Source organism: Pezoporus wallicus, unplaced genomic scaffold (assembly GCF_028554395.1).
Source record: "Pezoporus wallicus isolate ANWC-B61680 ecotype Strahan unplaced genomic scaffold, APGP_CSIRO_Pwel_v1 scaffold_11491, whole genome shotgun sequence".
Taxonomy (NCBI): domain Eukaryota; kingdom Metazoa; phylum Chordata; class Aves; order Psittaciformes; family Psittacidae; genus Pezoporus; species Pezoporus wallicus.
In genome coordinates this window covers 3814704-3835724 of record NW_026642649.1, presented here as the reverse complement: position 1 = coordinate 3835724, position 21021 = coordinate 3814704, and the positions used below count along the sequence as shown (strand labels likewise).

Sequence of the window (21021 nt, the reverse complement as noted above, 5' to 3'; positions counted from 1 at the left end):
TTCTTTTTCTCCTTTGCCATCTTAAAGAAAACAACCATCAGCAACAAAAAGTAAAACCAACTGTAGAGCACTATTTATGTCTTACACTGAAGAGTGTTTCCTCTTTCTTTCACTTAACTTCTCAGCACAATGCCTTTAGCTCCTGCTATAAAGCTGAAGAAAGTCTGACAAGTTGCATTAGGAACATTTTAAGAAGAACAAGCTATAGGCTTGGATAAGCCGCTTCATAGTAGGAGAGGGAGAGCAGTCACAGATGAGTTCCAGTGCATTTTGATACAGTGGTTTAAGCTGCTGCTCCCAGTAACCACTTCTCTCCCACTGAGCAGAACCACCAGAGCTGAATGTGTGCTTTAGCTTCCAGCTAAGTTTGCTAGCATAGACTGCAGTGAAAATAGATTGATGCCAGAATCTAAGACTGGGGGCCAGAATGGCTGAGATACAGTCTCACATTCTTGTCCCCACCTGTTTCCAGATGGAAGGAGTAATGCCTTTAAGTTGCTGCTGTTAACCAAGTTGGTCCTTGTTAACAAGTCAGGGTGAGCATGGTTAAGTGCTTTGCTCTGTAGCTCCTAGGCAATTTACTTGTGGAATAAGACTCAGAAGAGGGAGAGTTCATTTGCTGTGTGACTCAGCCGAGTTTTCTTTCTGCAGTGTAAGGACAGGACCTGGGGGAGCACTGTGCTCAGATCCTCAGTTATTACACTAGAAGCCTGTTGTTCTTCTGCATTTGGAGAGATAAGCTCCAACTCAACACACTTGAACAGGTTGCCCAAAGAAGTGGTAAATGCTCCATCCCTGCCAGTGTTCAAGGCCAGGTTGGATGGGGTTGATGGTCTAGTGGAAGGTGTCCCTGCCCGTGGCAGGGGGTTGGAACTGGATGAGCTTTAAGGTCCCTTCAACCCAAACCATTCTATGATTTCTAAATTCTGTTCTGAAGTAACAAGTTTCAGTGTTGTACAGTGCTTTGTAAGGATTTTCCTAGCTCTTTATTGGTCTGTCACCACATTTGTCACTGTTTGGTTCAATTGTCATCCCGTGGTGCGTTAAGAAACAAGAATGAATTTGACCATTTGCCACGACACCTGGCAAGTAGATTAGTACTTGCAGCAAGAAGAAGCAGGGTAGTTTAAATGAAAGGGAACAAGAAACATGATGAAGAGAAAGACAGACGTACAGAGGAAGGGGAGGTAAGGATAGTAGATCTTAAGGCAGGTAGGATTTCATCGTTTGGAAGTGGAAATTTATCTGTCTTATGTGTAGGAGATAACGTGTGGTTTCTCTAGTATAGTAAAGCTAGCAACATACAGTTACTCATGGCAGTTGCATGCTTTAACACTGGCCTTTAGAATCCCATGTTCGTTACCACATTGCATTTGGTTACAGTGGGAGCTGTAATAATCCCAGCTATAGCTGTGTGGTTATACCTGCCAGGCAATTTTTCTTTTAATCTCTATGTGCAGCTCATCCATATCAGCCAGAAGCTTCGCCCTGCGTTACCTCCCTGCCCAACCAAAATCACTTGCTTTGAAATCATCGTTAAATAAGTTAAAACTGCCTCTTTGTAGCATGCAGGAAATGCTGCATGCAGGGAACTTGGGCTGTGTAAGCTGAGGGCAGCACAGTGCCAGGGGACCAGCAGCCTGAGACCTGCTTGACTGGAGCAGAATCTATTGGTCTTCATATTAAGGAGCACACACACACAATGTATTACTGATTGTTTAACTGCAGTGCTGTGGTGTGGTAGTAACTATAGATACTCTCTTTTCCTTTCCTTCCCCTCTTAGATTTCTTTGAGATCCCTTTGCCCATACTAAAAATAGTGATACAAGGCTGAATTTTTTATTTCCCTATCCCACAAAAAGAGATGGATGGCACCTTCTGTTCCTCATTAGCAATAAGCAAAGGCTGTACAAAGTTGGGATAGGAGGAGCTTAGAGCAATGGGAGGATGCTTCTCTGCTCTCTCAATCCGTTTACCCCCGTAGATCACTGCCAGTGAGAGCAAACAACTGCTTGGCATATTGTATCCTGTACAAACATTGATGGAATGCAGGCATCCTGGTGTGTTCTAAGTGCTGAATTAGTGATCTTTGTATTACAGCTGAAAGATTGCATATCTAAACAGCAGCTCATCATAATTTATAGTACATAAACCAGCTAGGGATATAGGGAAAAGGAGGATTTCATTAAATACACATTATGGTGCACCTCAGAGGAAGCAGAAATTTACTGGTTAAGCTCATTATAAGATCCACAGTGCATTGACAGTGGGTTATTTGTTCTTTCTGTTTTCCTTTGATTTGTTCTGAAGAGAAGGAGGGCTCCGCATGCCTGAGGTCCAGCGCTGCCTTGGAAACCCCTGGGGCTCTGCAGGTTCTCTGTACCTTTGTAGGTTTGTCTGAAACCTTTTTGAGGAGGAATCCTGCCCTACAAGACAGTGGCAGGGCTATTTCACATGAGGGAGGCACAACACTGTAGGAAGTTGTGCCAACATCACTTCTTCCCTGTCAACAACCCTCTATCAGAAATATGTCTCATTAATAATGTGTCATGTCATAGGGAAGATGGAGCTTTTAGCTTTTATCCGTGAGCTGGGATCAGAAGGTTGTCACAAAGTCCATTGCTGGGACCTACTTGCAATGAGGCAGGCATGAAGCCCGTCAGCTGGATCCTGATGGGTAGTTTAGTGTCTTGTTTCCTTCCAGAAGAAGCCAACTGCAGCCCTACCTTCTCTGCACAGAATGGGAAAGAGCAGTCCACTTTGAATGGAAAAGCACTTGGTGGTTTAGAAATGATGGGTCATTTTGTATTAATGTTCATCATGAGAAGATCAAACTATCTCTAAGCACTTTCCAGGTTACAAATCTTACTGTCATCTGCTGACTTTGCAGGTGTAACATTGTACTCTCACTGCAAAAGTAATCTGGATTTCAGGTCAAGACAGCCCTGTCCATAGTAATGGGGCTGCTTTTCCTCCTTCCAGAAGGATACAAGTGCTTTCCCAGCTCTCACTGTGCAATTAATGCCACACTTCAAGGCTTCAGGTGGCCAAATAATGAGTGCAAGATGAGTGACAGCATTATGCTTTTGGACTTGCTTGTGTAGTGTGAGTTTGGTTGAGATGTATCTCTAGCAGAAGATTACTGTTTTTTTTTGTTTCATAATACTATTCATGCACTTGACAGACATCCAAGAAGACAGTTTTGGATGCTGGGTATATGATCAAGCCCATGCAGGCCTAAATTCAGCTGTGTTGCACTTACTGCCAGCAAACCAAGATAGGTTTTAAGACATGAAAGGGAGCAGAAGAGAGGACAGAGAAGGGCGGCCATTCTGTAATGTTCTTTTCCAAATAGTTTAGATCATGAGTTGTTCTTCCCACTTTGGTTTGGTTTATTTCACTTTAAAGATGCTATTGTAACATACTGTTGGGTATCACAAAGCTTGAAGGTCTGACTTCAACCCTGTGATGCTCAGAGCTGGGCTGCCTGACAAATCTGACTTTCTTGCTTTCTTTTTAGATGAAACCAGGGTGCATGTTATCACAGCAAGAAGCAAATAAACACAGAACACTTCAGGCTTCCTCTGTCAAGTAGGCGTCTGAGTAGGTGATACAGTGATTCTGCTGGGTGAGTGCTCTGCTGAGCACAGCTTGTAAATGAGGGTCAGCACAGGACATGAAAGGCTGTGCAGGGCACTGAACAACCTAGAAATCAGTGAGAAAAAGGAATAATCATGTTCAGAAAGAGCATTGCCTTATAAAAAACAACCAAGAAGTGAGTTTGTGTGTGAGGCTACAGTTAGACTGGAGACCAAAATGCCAGCTCCCCTCCTTCCATTCCCCTTTATACAGGTGGGGTGCTCTAGTAGTGACTTAGAATCATAATGTCCTACAGCAGACCCAGGGATCTGGCCTTTGCAGTTGCTCAGCTGTCTCATATGTAAATAGTATGGTAATGCTGTCATAACTGGATGCTGACTGAGCTCTCGGGATCTTCACATGGAAGGTGTTACGCAACTGGGATGCACCTCCCGCGTTTGGGGTTTGGTGGGGTTTTTTCAAGAGATGTAATGGAATATTCCAGGTTAGGGAGGAGGGAAAAAGAATTGGCCATGGGGGAACATGAGAGGAACATTAACAGCTAAAGGAATAAGGGTACCTTGTAAAGGTACTACTTAGATTACAGTCGCATTGGTACATGCGTCCTCTACTCCTAAGCACCCAGTAACTGATTTACCACAAACTTCTACACACTCGTTCACATAAATACATTACATTGATTGAACTATGCTATTTCATGCTCCTAACACTTTCCTAAATGGTTAGCCCCATAAGTGCCATAAATGGATGCTTATATTCTGGAACCAATATTTAAATCTCCCTTATTATTGCAACCAAAGCAATAGCATTATCACATGTGGGCCCTGCTAATTATGTGGGGGAAGGAGGGAAGTCCCTCAGACGCTATGCATTATACTTCTATGTGGTGATGTGTAGAGCTGCTTGTGTCCTCAGCAGCAATGGGTTTGCTGGGGAATAACCTCCTGCCTCTCTTTGTTGCAGCCCATCTCTGGATCCTCAAGGTCAGCTAATCCAAACTGAACCAAAGTAACATGCACAGCCAGATGTGGCTCTACGTGTTGTTACGCAGCTGCGCAGTTAGTCCTGCTGATGAGCTGAGCATTAGTTTTGTGCTCCTTTTAAAGGACCAATGCTTTTAGGGGGATCAGCTGTCTGAGAGGCCAGTAGAAGGATGGCAAAGCATCCAGTGCAGCCAGGCTATGTCTGTGTCAGTAGTGAACAAGCAGCCAGCTTGTGCAGACACTGGAAGGAGGGATGCTCTAAGGCTTTCACAGGAGAGGGAGCAGTCCTCTCTGCTTTCTCCCAGCCTGCTGTTCAAGGATTTGCCCTGATGGCTGGGATATTCTAACCAGGGTTTAGGTCAGGGCCTGAAGAAGGGAGTTTTCTTTCAGCTGAGTGTGAAAATCTCCTATTCATCTGCCTGGTCTTGCCCTTTTTCAGAAGCCATGGGGCTGTTAACATAAAGGATTAACTAAGGAACAGATGCTTGAAACCCTTGGTATTTCGCTCACACTGCTAAATGTCTGGACTGCATACATTTGAGCAGAGCAAAAATCACTTCCAGGGATAAATAAGCTGTGGCAGAGTGGCACCATTCCCAGGCTCATGTTGTCTCTTCCTGGTGTGGGAGTTTACTTACCAAAGGATGCACTTGGTGGTGATGCTTAGGGATTGCGACTGTATTTGCTCAGGTGGGTGGGACGTGTTGGTTCTGTCTGTGTGTTACTTGCCTTCACAGAGCGTTTCTGCTGCACTGCTAGCATGGCTATAGAATTTGTGGGTGAGAAGAGGGGATGGATAAGGTTGCATCAACTCATCTGTGTTCTGCTGTCAGTTGTAGGCTGCTTCCCTAGGAGCAAATCTACTCTAAACAAGGGCAGGATGAACTACAGTTTTGCTGGTTAAACCAGACTGAAAAAATAGGATGAAATAGGAGGGAAAGGAGGAGAAAAACAGGTTGGATCCAGAATATCCTCGGGCTTCTCTTTAGAAGAAAGAGGAATTCCCCATCCTCCTTCACCTTCTGAGGGAGGATGTAGAGCAAAATCTGTATCTTGTCTCTCTAAACAATATGCATACATGTGAGAGAGTTACTCAGGGTAAAGAATCCATAGATTATCAGTGTTAGACTTAATATTCACAAGTGTGTTTTGTAAAAAGTTGTTCTTGCTTTTGGTTCCTCATTTGGGTTTTCTTTATTCAGTGTTCAGAAGCAGGAGCTTGTATGTTTTTGTACACAGAAGATGGAGCATTTATTGAGCAATAGGAGAGAGTGCATGTGATTACATTTTATCTACTCCTTCAGTCTTTAAGCTTCAGAAACCCCAGTCTTTTTCTTGTCTTTGCCAGCCAGCAATGAAACAGGGCTGTATGTCCTGGGTTCCATCAAAAGGAGCGTGACTAGCAGGTCAAGGGAGGTGATCCTGCCCCTCTACTCTGCTCTCGTGAGATCTCACCTGGAGTATTGTGTGCAGTTCTGGTGTCCTCAACATAAAAAGGACATGGAACTGTTGGAAAAGTCCAGAGAAGGGCCACGAGGATGATCAGGGGCTGGAGCACCTCCTGTATGAAGATAGGCTGAGGAAGTTGGGGCTGTTCAGCCTGGAGAAGAGAAGCTGCGTGGAGACCTCAGAGCAGCTTCCAGTGTCTGAAGGGGGCTACAAGGATGCTGGAGAGGGACTCTTCATCAGGGACTGTAGTGACAGGACAAGGGGTGATGGGTTCAGACTGAAACAGGGGAAGTTTAGATTGGATAAAAGGAAGAAGTTCTTTCCTGTGAGGGTGGTGAGGCACTGGAATGGGTTGCCCAGGGAGGTTGTGAATGCTCCATCCCTGGTGGTGTTCAAGACCAGGTTGGACAGAGCCTTGTGTGACATGGTTTAGTGTGAGGTGTCCCTGCCCATGGCAGGAAGGTTGGAACTGGATGAGCTTTAATGTCCTTTCCAGCCCTAACTGTTCTATGATCCTATGCAAAAAACGATTTCTTCTAGTGCTGGCCCAGTACAAGATGAAGGCTGAGTTCATCCATTCATGCAGCAGAAATCCCCTGAAGAGGGATGAGGAAAAGAGAATAATAATGTGCCTTGTATTTCTTTAGACACCAACATCTCGCAGCAGATGCCAGCAGGCAGGATTCGGTGGGGAACTCACCCCACACAAGCGTTTGAGGGTGCCTGTCAATACCGTAGCTGTATTTTGCAGGCTGCTGCTCAGCCATCCGGCGTGCAGTGACCGTACCCATGGCATGTTGGGCTGCAGTGCCGCCTGCTGATGTCCTCACTCATTGCAGAGCAGCAGTCAGCGTCTGACTGCAAACATACGGGGCGGCTTTGTAACTAAGCACAAGTAAATACACCCAGAATAGCGCCAGGCTGGCAGGGTTTCTGGGTTTCTTCTGTTGAGGAACCAGAGTTTCTGGTTAAAAAAGGTGCCTGTGTCTGTACCTGGCAGGGTTGGGTCTTCTTAAGCTTTCGTGTCTTATAAATCAGGACCAAAGCTCCCCCATTGCTGCCTTCTTTTGAAAATCATATTTAGGCTGCTCTATGATTGGGATGCTTCTGGAAAATAGACTGTGTTAGTTCTTCTGCGCTGAGATCTTGTTGCTATCCAAGTCTGCAGGCAAGGGGTAAAGATTCAGGGCCATGGCTGCACCATTTGGGCAGTAAAGATCCCTTGTTGCGATGCAAACTGATCCAAGAACTGATTGAGGTAGCTAGCCTTTCCTTCAGGACTTCTCTGCATCCACACATCTGCACACAGGGAAACACCGTGGAGCACCAGCCCACAAGCAGGCTTCTCAATCCTGTTCCCTTACGTTCAGTGTTTTGTTTCTTATGCAAATATCCACAAGGGGAAAGTATTCCCTATGGATTTACAGATAGGCTGGTATCTCTTTGTGCAAGGGAGGCACAAATCATAGAATCCCAGAGTGGTTTAGGTTGGAAAGGACCTTAAAATCATCCATTTCCAACCCCTTGCCATGGGCAGGGACACCTCCCACCAGACCATGCTGCCCAAGGCTCTGTAGAGCCTGGCCTTGAACACTGCCAAGGGATGGAGCTTGTGCTGCCTGCCAAAGGTAAGTGCTGCAGTGAAGTCAGCAGCACAGCCAGGCGGGTGCACGGGTTTGTAGCCTCTGCTGAAGCCCATGCTGTAGCTGAAGGGCTGTCGAGTTAGTGGTGCCAGCTGAGCTGACTCTAATCTAACCCAGATTAGAGCTTTTGCAGTTTAACCTCACACCAAATAACTAACTCTCTAGTTTGCTCTTAATTGCAAAAGCAGCAAAGGGAAGTACCCAAGTCATTTGCTTTTCAGAGAGGGTCATCAGTCAGGCTGGTAACTGCTTGGAGGTGAACTTGTGGGCAAACATTTGCTTTTGTGCTCTGAAAGAAATGGCCGGTTTCTGCTAATGTCGACTGAGCTGTTCTCATGGCAGGATATGCCTCTGTCCTGTTTGTACACTGGGCTTGGCTATTGACATGCCTGGTTTGTACCATTATCGCTGTTACCAGTCATTTGAACTGCTCTCAAGGGTGAATTCTTACACTTTCTTTCCACCCATACCTGTCTGTGTAAAGCACGGTTCTGTCTGCCCTGCTGTCCCTATCTAAAACTGACTTTCAGACCAAGAAATAACCTAATCTTCTACTTTCATTGATTCTTTTTAATTTGTGCTTATTAGAACGCTGTCACTTCTTGAGCATTTAAATCCCTCCTGATACAAGAGCCACAGAGAACTACAAAAGCAGTAGTGATGAGTGCTGCTTAAACAGCCTCTTCCAGGAGCATCATTTCACCCTTCATCAGGAGCTGAATGCAGGGGTGCAGCCAAGCTATTTTAGCTTGGCATTACTTTTCTCTCCTTGAGCCTTCTGACATTGAACCATATCCAGTGAGAAGTGGTGGTACTTCTAAGAGAGCAGTCCAAGATAGATCTCATCAGAAATCCACTTAACATGTAGACAGTTGTTGAAGATGGGCTCAAGCCAAGCTTTGGAGGTACCAAAATCTTTTCTCCTCACTGCATTTGGAGGGATTTTCCCAAGAATTAGCAGTGCCAAATACCAGTTCCCTGCTCTCCACTGAGTTGATAGAAACTGTGGAGAGCCGTTTTCCTCTGACCTGACCTAAAAGTTTCAGCTTGGTTTAGATCAGCTTGTTTGGATAAGCTTATTGGGGATCCTAAGCTGCTATAGCACATGGACTGGCTCTACTTTCTTTTCTGTGCTTCCTTGGTTTTCACTGCTGTTTGTCCATCAGGCCCTTCATGCTCATCTTCTCCTTTTTAAACCCTTCAAGCTGTTGTGTATCTTCTAGTCCTTCTGAGTCATAGAAGCATAAAATGGGTTTGGGTTGGAAGGGACCTTCAAAGCTCATCCAGTTCCAACCCCCTGCAATGAACAGGGACATCTTCAACCAGATCAGGTTGCCCAGAACCACATCCAGCCTGGCCTGGGATGTCTCCAGGGATGGTTCATCCACCGCCTCTCTGGGCAACCTGTGCCAGTGTTTTACCACCCAAATCCTGTGGTGTAGATGCACCTGAACTAGCTTCAGATTGCTCAGGCAGTGCTGGGAGCAGCATTCCTGTGGAAGCATGGGTCGCTGAGCTCCTTCCATGGGTTTTGTAGGCCATGCCAAGTACTGTGTTGCCAGGGCTAACCTGCTCTCTCAGGTGAGCCGGGAGCTAAGTGCAGACACTGCATCCCTGTGCTGCAGCCTTTCCTGTGATGTTTAGGAAGCAGTGAGTAGGCAAGCAAGAAGCTGCCATTTAAACAGAACCCCAGGAAAGTTGTCAAATCTACAGATTTTACATAAGAAAAAACATGTTCTTTTCATTCTCTGAGCCCAGGTTTTTATTATACAAACTACTTAAGGTTTTCCTGGGGTTTTTTCTTCTTCTTATGATTCAGTTCTTTAAGTAATAAGGGAAAATAGGTACTAGCGGATATCCCTTCTTCTGGGTTCTTCAGCATCTCCTACCTCTGTGTGTTTGCCATATAAGTGGGAAAAGAATGTGCCCTGAGGGAATAGTCCTGGTACTGTGAAAATGGTGACACCTCTAACAACTTGCTGCTTTCAGTACATACCAGCTTGCATACAAAGATATCAGAGGGTATGGCAGACGTGAACTGGACCAAATTTATTGGAAGGACGAGAAGTTCAGGAATCCTGGCTTACAATGAAGTGAAAGGTGTCATAGTTCGGGCTCCAAATTTGTGGTGGGATTGCTTATGTTGTCCATATATCCTGTTTTATATATATATAAATCAAAGTTAATGCACAACTTCCTATAGCAAAACAATTTATGTACCTGTTTGTATTAAATTATTAACCCTTTTAGAGGGTTAAGGAGGATTCGGATGGTCTTGATCAGGTGAAGATCTATTTGGAGGTTCGAAACAACCTAAATACACACTGGAATGTAGTTGGTTTGTATAAGCGACTCATCTAAAAGGTACCCTATGATAAAATCATACAGTACTATGAGCTTACTGTCAGCAGTTTGTGTCACTGAATTTGAAAGGAAAGACTCCAATGCATCACTTTAGGACCTGTGTCTTTGCACAGGGGAGGATTAACCACGTAATCTCATTGTAGTTACAGAAACATTTGATTCTAGGGCAATAATTCTGGCTTTCCTGCAGGGTTCAAAAGCCAAACTAAACGCCAGTGCTTAATTGCGCTTCTCATTACTGAATCTGCTATGAAATTACACTGCTGAGCCAAGGAGGCAGGAAGATCTGAAGTTAATTAAATCTTCTGGCATAGCACATGGTCCCACACAGGAGCATTTCAGATGGAAGGGCGGCCAGTAAGGTGGTGTAGGTGCTGCTTTCAAGCCAGTGGGACTCCCAGCAATGCTTGTGCTGCCCCAGGAATGGAATGGACTTCAAAGAAGTAGCTGAAGTTATCCTTTTCCTCATCTGCACCGGTGCAAGGCAGGGCTCTGCTGCAGGCAAAGACCGGCCCTTTTGACATTAACAGGTTTAGTTAATAATTTATAACACATAATTTGAGGATCAGATTTGAGAGTGCCAACTTGGCCTGCAGAAGGAAGCTGAGTCACTTGAAAGCATATTTCTTAATGAAACTCTGGCCCATACAGGCAGCCTTTTACCAACTTTGTTATGAAGGCCAAGACTGAGGTTTTATGGGGGATTTATGGGGAAAAAGCTTCTTAAAGCTGGTCAGGATTTAATGTGACTTCTGTAACAGACCCAGGTGCCTCAGTCACAGCTATTTATGTAGATCCAAAGGAAAGCATCTTTCCTTCGGTATTAGTCAGGGCTCATTAACAACCACACCAGTAATTTACCTCACTTGGACTTGAAATGTCACCCTCCTAGGGATAATAGATATGCCCAGCGTACTGTGTGATCCGTATGTCCTAGCAAACAAAAGGATTCTGCGTTAAAATAATCTGTTTCTGGGGAACAGGCTGTTTGTTTGCTTTATCTTTTCATTTTTAACTTCTGCAGATTGTTACAGCAGATGGGCTGTTGAGCCAACAATAGATCATCATGTCTCACCACCATGGGATCTCTTTCTGGCTAGCTTGAGTCAAAACAGTTAGATACCAGTCCTCACCAAGCCCATTCCTAACACCTTCACCTTAATTATTTCTTTCCATCTGGTCCGTGGTGGTATAAACAGTTTCCTGCCTCCTTGCATCGCATCACAAATGCACGTAAATAAGCAATCTAGTGCTGAAACAATTCTTTTGAACACATTAAATTCCATCTATGCGTGCCAGCAGATGCCCCCTTCCATGCGTAACTGAATACTCAATCTGCTAAAGAGTTTGATGCGTTATTATTTGTCTCTTTATATTATGCTTTTTGACTTTTATCCCCACAGAGGTCTCAGTCTGCGTTCTCCCTGGCTAGTGAAGATATGCCCAGTAAAGGACTCGACCCTGCATCGTCTGTGACTGAGGCTCTTTGGAGGCAGCCAAAAGGCCACTTGAGGAAGCAGAAGGAGCACAAGCTCTCTGCGTTACCCAGCTGGAAGAGTGTGGACAGGCTAAATGAAACAAGTAAATATTTCTAGTACGAATAAGATTCTTTTCTTTGGTTCTTGCTCACATACAGAATAAATACGACTTAAACTAAGGACCTTCTCCAGGGGATTCCTGCTGATCTCTGTTAGGGGGGTTACATATAGAAATGTCTATGCGGTGATGCTTGAATGTCCTGGTTTCATTTGACTGTGTCACTGCTTATCTTTACCTTTTTCTTTCTTTTCCTCCAAGAACAGATTCAAAAGCTGGGCCTTTGGGGAGTTTATTTTGGACTGTTAGGAAACATCAGGCATCTCATTTGGGTGAATTTCAGAGCTTCTAAGACACAAGAGCCCAGCAGCCCTTCTTTGTCACTCGGTTATCTGTCCTCCAGTTGAAGGAGTCTGCAGCTGCCCATGAGATCCCTTCTGCTGCGCAAGTTAACTGTTCATGAGGTTACATGGTGAACCAAACGGTGAAATAACTCACATTTAGGATTCCCCCTTTCACCTTTATTTTCAGTCCCAATGAATTCACCAATGCAGTGTTCTGTGCAGCGCTACTGACTGCTGCTTCCACACAGGTTTGAGGAAGCTGTAGGAGTAGAAGCTTCACAGACCAGCAGCTTCCCTGGATCTCTGCATTAGTTATGGATGTGAATATGGATCATGGCTGGTAAGCAGCTTCCTAAATCAGCCCCATTCCTGAATCAGCACCCTGGGATAGAATGCAATTCCCTGCTTGCTTCAAAATGACCTAAGTACAGTCTGTCAGTGAAGAAGGTGGTTCCTGCTCTTGCGGGGAGTCCCATTGCCACCACCTCTTATGTTCTGGTTGTAGTGTTCATGAGGCCACAAGAGTGTAACACCAGGCAGGGACTGCACAGAAGAGCTGTTTAGTTTTCACCTACACAGCAGCACAAGGGGAAGGCTGCTCACTGCAGCAGCCCCTGCCCCCAGGTGATGGGGAACAGCAGAGCTATCCTATCTGCTGCTGTTGTCCTCCCATGATGCAGTCTGCTTGTTCCTGCTGTTCCAGCTTGCAACAGCTGTAGAGCCCATCTGATCCTTGTAGCAAATTGCTTCATGGAGCTAAAGAAGCAGAAAACTTCTCTTTTGTAGCGTGAGTTTACTAGTGCTGTTGCTCCTGCAGCTGGCACACTAGGCACTGGCAAGCAGAAGCAGCCACAATATGTGTGTAGGTATAGTGGGGAGCAGGGATGAGGGCTGCCCATCAATTCAATTCAATTCAGTTCAATTCAATTCGTTTATCTGTAATGCCAGTTGATAACCTGGGAGACTGCAAATTAAACAGTGTCAATACCCCTCCTCCCTCAACAAAAGAAAGTAGTTGTAATTCTGAAGTAGTTGTAAAGTAGTACTAAAACCTGACTTAACTAAGTATGCATTATTTTGTGAACTGCTCATTCAGAAGTGGTATTTTCCTGGGTGTTTTAGTGGAAGGCCTATTTTCAGTAGAGCAGTTTAATTGGGTGCTTAAATCTAAGGACCCACTTCAAGCCCATTGAATTGAACTGTTGAGCAATTTAGCACTTAACAATTGCTTAACCATGACAGAATGACAAATTGACCCAGTTTGCTTTCAGGTGCTCTATTCAGAGGATTTGTTCTGCTTCTTTCATCTAAGAACCACATTTGTGATGAAATTGTGGTGCCCATTGAGCTTATAGTAAATAGTCGATCGTGCTAGTATGTGTAAAAATGATCTCACCTATGCAGCAGTAAGCAGCTGTATGTTAGGATACAGAAAATGAAAGAAATCACAACCAAGAGTTTGGAGTGGTAACATCAGTGGGATTTTTAGTCATGTAGCCAAAAAGCAGCTCACAGTTTATTTTGGCTACCATTTGCACTGGTTTAAATGATGGCTCAAGAGCCAAGTCGTGAATCTGGGGGTTTTCCCCTTTACCAGTCGTTTCACAATGATAATTCTGATTAATTTTCATTTTCACATGGATAAATTATAGCGTATGGCCAAAGAATTATGTGCAAAAGCCATTCCTTTAAGTAGGTGACTTTGTTTTGGAAAATCAGGAGGGAACATGTGGCATTACTTGAAGCTGGGATAAAACTGAGTCAGCTTTCTGACTATAACGTACTCAGTGGCTTTCCTTTCCACTCTGCTGAGTAAAGTCTCTGAGTAACTGTTGATGTGATCAGCTACACGCCTGTCCCTTCTTCAGTTAACTGAGGATGTTTGAGCAATTCTCATAGGGTGTTGCTGCACAAAACAAGGGGATATGGCTTGGGAGAGAAAGAGACTGTGGCATTCCTGTGGCACTCCACTACGTTCTGTTAGTGTAATGTGGTGCAGCTGACTTCAGTTCCTGTTGGAGATATAGATCTTGCAGAAGTGTTTGCTTTGATTGAAGGAACGGTGCTTTAAAGAAAGATCTTCTTTCTCTCAAGAGAAACCCATGCTTAGCTTGGTTGATCCGCGGATAGACTGCACAACTCGTTAAAGTTGTAAAGTAGGTAAGCTTTATTCAGCGCTGAGGCACATGGGGGATAGCTCCTCCAAAGGCATGCGCATCTCAGCGTTGTTTTCCCTTTGCATTTATCCTCTAAAGTTATACATATGCATGAGGTTGTACAACACGCCTATACTTATTCATGTCCTATCCCCACTTCGTATTATAATGAACTAAGAAGTCCTTTGCACTTGCACAGTGCCTCCTCGTGGTCGTGGGCGAGGGTCTCAAGACGAAGTAAATGAGTCTTCCTCGAGCCTGAACTTTTCATCTCTAGTCTTTACACATGTCCCCTGGAGGCTTGGTCATTGTCCAAAGCACAGAGACCAATTTCAGCCAGCCTAGGTGTCCAGAGGATGAGAATCAAGTCACAGTCCCTACTTCCTAACAATAGTCATGTCCTTACATCTTGTCCTAGCACATACAGCGAGTATGATAAGCATGAAGGAGAAGTAACACTGTTAAGCAAGCGGCTTGATCTACCCCCTTGTACATTGTAAGTACAATAGGCATAAGCAAGCAGTAACACTTACGCAAGCAGCTTGACCTACTCCCTTGTACATTGGTTAACCCTTCGCATCATGGTGGCATAGTTGTAAAAAGCAAACATGCAGAAGCTCCTCTTGCTTCATCACTTTTGTTCTTTTTTGCTCCTAAATCAGCTGTTACAATAGAGAGCTTTTAGTTCTCCCTAGAAACCCCACTTCAGCTGTATCCTCGGCTGCTCACTGCTGCAAGGAAACTATTCCTGTTTTGCTTTCTTTTGAAGCAGGAGTAGCAATTTTAGTGATGGCTTTTCTCCAGGTCTCTTAATCGGCATGAAATTTAGGAAGTGAAAACAGGCCAAAAGGACTCAAATGAGTAACAACTACAAAACCTGTTCTAAGTCTTTCATAGCTGGCGTTTAATTACCTTAGATTTATTGCTTCTCTTTTGTGGGGGTGTTTTGGTGGTGCTGCTGCACCACGGACCTTTCTTCTTGTTATCTTTTAAACTAAGCCCACCTTCTTACTGCAGATTGTTCTTTATGAACGATTCCAGGGGGCAAGTCATCTTCGTGAGCTCCAAGTATTTGCCACCATGTGATGCAAGATGCCTGAGTGTCATCTACAACACAATCCGGATTTTACTTTGTCCATCTTTTAAATGGTGATGTTCTCTCTATAGGTTTGGAAAACTAATAGTTTGGGGGTTGGACTAGAAGAGCTTCCCTTCCAACCCAAACCCTATTCTATGGACGATTCTATGATTCTATAATGAGTTTATTTTTACAGTTTTCTGGAAGTGGCAGATTTGAACCCATGGAAGGAACCTGCAAGGCTGAAAAGCCATTCAGGAGGTTGAGATTACTGTGTAAAGCCATAGCATTACATATTCTTTCTGCTGCTGTGGGTGTCATCACACATTCACATTGGCCATGAAGGGACATTTCAAGTTTGACTGGAAATGGACTAAATTTGAAGCAATGCGGTTCTTGAGCTAAACATCACTTTTTGACCATATTTGTGCCATTTTAATATTTTTTTCCAGTCAGAATTGTAAAACATACTCTGAACAAGTGTAAGAATACGAGAGCAGCAGTGCTTGGGTCAGACTAAAAGCTCATTTAGTCTAGGGTACAACAGCAGCAGCAATAGTAACTGTAAGCATGAGCCTAGGACAGATTAGAATAGAATCATAGAATGGTTTGGGTTGGAAACGACCTTAAGATCATCCAGTTCCAAACCCCTGCCGTGGACAGGGACACCTCACACTAGACCAGGTTGCTCCAAGCCCCTGTGTCCAACCTGGCCTTGAACACTGCCAGGGATGGGGCAGCCACAGCTTCTCTGGGCACCCTGTGCCAGCGCCTCAGCACCCTCACAGGAAAGAGCTTCTGCCTTAGATCTAACCTGAACTTCCCCTGTTTCAGTTTGAATCCATCACCCCTTGTCCTATGACTACAGTCCCTGATGAAGAGTCCCTCTCCAGCATCCTTGTAGCCCCCTTCAGACACTGGAAGCTGCTCTGAGGTCTCCACGCAGCTTCTCTTCTCCAGGCTGAACAGCCCCAATGTTCTCAGCCTGCCTCCATACAGGAGGTGCTCCAGCCCCTGAGCATCCTCATGGCCTCCTCTGGACTTGCTCCAGCAGCTCCATGCCCTTCTGCTGTTGAGGACACCAGAGCTGCACACAGTGTTGCAAGTGGAGAAGAAAGCAAGCATTTCTCAATCCTCCTGTGTGTAGGCTCTGAACCTCCAGGTCTTTCAGCTTAATGACTATCTGAGCTAGAAGTGGTTTTCTGTATTTAGTTAACCTCAGTGGATTTCTGTTCCAGGTCTATAGCCATCTCTGCTTTATCCCAGATTAATTTCTAGCATCCATTAACACCCTTGGGCAAGAGGCTCCATAGGTCTGGTACCCACTGCATCCCACTTCTTTCTTTTGTTTTGAACTTTGATTTCTCTAATTCCATGTGATATCCTCTGGTAGTTAGGTTGGAAGAGATTCCCTCATCTCTTTCAGCATGCATCATCCCAGTCTCCTTCAGATGGCAGAGCTCTGGCTTATTTAGTCATTCCTTGAATGGAAGACACTTCAGAGCCTGGTGAAACCTTTGTTGCTCTTCTCTGATCCTTTTTCCATCTTTCCTTGTCAAGATGGGGGACAAGAACTGCACACAGAATGGAAGACATTTGCAAAACACAGGATTTGTATATGTCTCTGTATTGATGTTCCCTCAGCCTTTCCAAATAACTCTTTTAGGAAGAACCTTGGTCCAAGTACTCTCTATAAAGAGTCATTGCCATGACTCTAAGCAGTGGCTTCAGAGTAGTACAGCAGCATGGCTCACAATATGAGTTCATGTAGCAGCAACACTTGTACTTGTTAGTTCTGTTGAACCCTCCGATTTGCAGTCAGTTGATCACAAACTGGCGAGTAAAATGAGCTTTTCACGCTGTGAGGACAATTGTTCTTGTTTTGTCTTCACAGATCTACCTTCTGTGTTCCAAAGCACTGATGGGAACTGGGTGGCTTTGCAGAACGTCACTTTGCCTCGTCCTCGCATGCTCGCCAAACCAAAAAGTCAAGTGTTTGAAGCTTTGGAGAATGAATCCAGCGTTGTGTCTGCCTATGACGAGATGGGCTCAGACAGTGAGGATGACTACGACTGGAATGTGGCCTTGAACAAGCTGCGTCGGAGACCTCGGCAGTTACCAGGCGATTTCTATGATACCAGTTCCCAGTACGGCACTGGCTGGGTTTACGGCAGCGATCAGTACCAGGCAGTGACCTCCCCTTCCTCTGGCTTATACACCAATACTGAGACACTGTTCTCCGATTCGGAAACATCTTCACTCAACTCTTCCCAGGAAGCCAAAGGAACTGGCAAACTTCTCTGGTTACAAAGCAGAACTCAAAGTGAAGTGCCCAGAATGGAAAGAAAGCATTTCCACGGGGAACTGGATGTGAATTTCAACCCACAGGCAACGAGCCTGGAGTACTCGGACAGCAGCGAGACTGAAGAGGTCCATTATGACTTAGAAAAGAGATTGAGAAGGTGGAGAAAGACCAAAGCAATCTCCGAAGAGTTCTGTGAAGAAAAAGACTGCACAAAAGGCGACAAGATGAATTCAAGTCAGGTAATTGTGTCTGAGCTTAACAAATGCACGCTCCTCGGAAAGAGCTGGGCACAACTAATTAAGTGATGCTGGCAATAACGTGTGAATTGGGAGTGGGAGGTGGTGTTCTTCCAAGCTTTATTTTCCTCATGCCTCCTAACGGAGAAGCAGCAAAGGTAAAATGTTCCACGTACCGTGGGCAGGCTTTGCCTCTGTCTCAAATCTGCCACTTCCATCTGATCAGTGACATTGTTAATGCTGTAAAATACAGTGTTCTAGGACTTGCCAACAGCCACCACTGTTGATTAATCACTGTTTGGTTGCATTGGGCTTATTTTTAACTCCTTTGCTCTTAGACTGAGAAACCACTGCTGTGCCTGGGAATTTGCTGTTTGTGAATGTCCTGGTAAGGGATAAAGGGAATGAGCAGCAAGAACTCAGCAGGTTTTTGCAGGGACCTAATAAATATATGGAGGGAACTCAAGAAGAGTTACTGCGGGAAAGAGAGGTCCCAGTAATTAGCTTAGACTAGATACCTAGCTGTAAAGAGCCCCCAGTTTAATGAGATGCATCTCCACTAAGCTGTGTGCTCCTAAAGTACAAGCGTCCAGTTTAGCTGTGCTTTCTAGCCTGTAAATCCCATCAGTTCAGATTGGTTCTCTCTGGGGTACAAAGCGATGAACTGATTCAGCAGCAACTTCCAGGTTTGTTTGCAGTAGTTTAGCAATATGTGAGTATTCCTCATTAGATGATTGTTGGGCAGGGCTTGGGATGAGCTCCTGAATGACATGCAAGGTATGTTGGAAAAGAAAGCTCTTCTTATCATAGACTCATAGAATAGTTAGGGTTGGAAAGGACCTTAAGATCACCCAGTTCCACCCCCCCTGCCATGGGCAGGGACACCTCACACTAAACCATCTCACCCAAGGCCTTGTCCAACCTGGTCTTGAACACTGCCAAGGATGGAGCATTCACAGCCTCCCCGGGCAACCCATTCCAGTGCCTCACCACCCTCACAGGGAAGAATTTCCTCCTTATATCCAACCTAAACTTCCCCTGTTTCAGTTTGAACCCATCACCCCTTGTCCTATCACTACAGTCCCTGATGAAGAGTCCCTCCCCAGCATCCTTGTAGCCCCCTTCAGACACTGGAAGCTGCTCTGAGGTCTCCACGCAGCTTCTCTTCTCCAGGCTGAACAGCCCCAACTTCCTCAGCCTGTCTTCATACAGGAGGTGCTCCAGCCCCTGAGCATCCTCGTGGCCTCCTCTGGACTTGTTCCAACAGTTCCATGTCCTTTTTTATGTTGAGGACACCAGAACTGCACACAATGCTCCAGGTGAGGTCTCACAAGTGCAGAGTAGAGGGGCAGGATCACCTCCTTCGACCTCTGGTCACGCTCCTTTTATGCAGCCCAGGATACGGTTGCTTTCTGGGCTGCGAGCGCACACTGAAGCCGGCTCATGTTCATTTTCTCATCAACCAACACCCCCAAGTCCTTCTCCTCAGGCTGCTCTGAATCTCTTCTCTGCCCAACCTGTAGCTGTGCCTGGGATTGCTCCGACCCAGCTGTAGGACCTTGCACTTGTCATGGTTAAACTCCATGAGGTTGGCATCAGCCCACCTCACAAGTGTGTCAAGGTCCCTCTGGATGGCATTCCTTCCCTCCAGCATGTCAACCGAACCACACAGCTTGGTGTCATCGGCAAACTTGCTGAGGGCGCACTCAATCCCACTGTCTGTGTCAGTGATGAAGATGTTAAACAAGACTGGTCCCAACACCCATCCCTGAGGGACACCACTCGTTACTGGTCTCCTTCTTGATTGAAGGATGCTTGGAGAGGGACTCTTCATCAGGGACTGTAGCGATAGGACAAGGGGTGATGGGTTCAAACTGAAACAGGGGAAGTTCAGGTTGGATCTAAGGCAGAAGTTCTTCCCTGTGAGGGTGCTGAGGCGCTGGCACAGCAGTGCTATGCTGGTGCCGTCACCAGGAGCAACCCACAAGGGGACCTGCCTGGCTCCGGCAACACCCACGGATCCCACCGGGCATTGCGGAAGGCGGCAGGGCCCTGGCAGGTTCCAGTGATCCCTGTGCCGGGCATTCCATAGGGCACCATGCAGCTGTTGGGCTCCAGCCATGGGAGCCCTGCAGGCACTGGGAAGCAAGGCAGCAGTGTCCCTCATGGACTAAGGCAAAGCCCCCAGGTGCCCACCGGGAATCCTGGCAGGCAAGAGGGGAGCGCTGGGGCTCTGGTAAGGCCCTAGGAAGAGCGTTGGCCACTGTGTAAGGAGGAGGAGGCCCTGTTTGAGGGCTCTGGTGGTCCCCCACATTACTCTTACCCCCCACTCCGAGTTTGGAGGTCACCCTCATGAACCCCAAAGTCCCCCTGTTTACTGCCATGGGCTAACGGGGGGCACTGAAGAGAGACTCAGGGACAGATGTACCCTTTTTTGGGGGACATGGAGGGGTCTCCCAAATCCCTGCATCCCTTTGGGGAGTTTTGGAGAGATTCCTGAACCCCAGAATCCCCCCCTGAACCCCCAGATCCCCTCTGAACCCCAGAGTTCTCTTCATCCAACACATCTCCACTCTTGGGGAACATGGGGCACCAAGGAGGGGCTAATGGTGCCCTGGGATTGATGGATGCCACCATTTTGTGGGACATGATGGGGGGGCTATATTGGTCTGTACTGGTGCAAACTGGTCCATACCACTCCATACTGGGATGTGTAAATTTGCAGATGACACCAAATCGGGTGGGAGCGTTGATGTGCTTGGAGGGTGGGAAGCTCTGCAGGGGGATCTGGACAGGCTGGATCCATGGGCTGTGGCCAATGGGGTGAGGTTCAACAAAGCAAAGTGCTGGGTCCTGCAGTGCTCCAGGCTTGGGCTGGAAACTGCTCATGGGAAAGGACCTGTGGATGCTGAATGATGGAGCTGAACACGAGCAGGTTGTGCCCAGGCAGCCAAGAAGCCACCAGCATCCTGGCCTGGATCAGCACCAGTGCGGCAGCAGGGCCAGGGCAGGGATTGTGCCCCTGTGCTGGGCACTGGTGAGGCTGCACCTCGAATCCTGTGTTCAGTTCTGGGCCCCTCACTGCAAGAGAGACATTGAGGGGCTGGAGGGGGGCCAGAGAAGGGCAACGGAGCTGGTGCAGGGCCTGGAGCACAAGTGTGATGGGGAACGGCTGAGGGACCTGGGGCGTTCAGTGTGGAGAAGAGAAGGCTCAGGGGGACCTGATCGCTGCCTACAACTGCCTGAGAGGAGGTTGTAGTGAGGTGGGGTCGGTCTCTGCTCCCAAGGAACAAGGGACAGGACAAGAGGAAACGGCCTCAAGCTGCA

General features: G+C 46.2%; 1 protein-coding gene across 5 annotated transcripts in view; it reads left to right on the top strand.

Annotated features, from left to right (window-relative positions):
• Window positions 1-21021, top strand: part of MYRIP (myosin VIIA and Rab interacting protein) — a 333617-nt gene that overhangs the window by 152747 nt on the left and 159849 nt on the right. For all 5 annotated transcript variants that reach the window (XM_057431592.1, XM_057431590.1, XM_057431591.1 and 2 more), the window contains exons 9-10: window positions 11443-11620; window positions 17048-17697. In XM_057431592.1, coding sequence (XP_057287575.1) covers window positions 11443-11620; window positions 17048-17697 — 828 coding nt within the window. The remainder of the gene's footprint in view (window positions 1-11442; window positions 11621-17047; window positions 17698-21021) is intronic.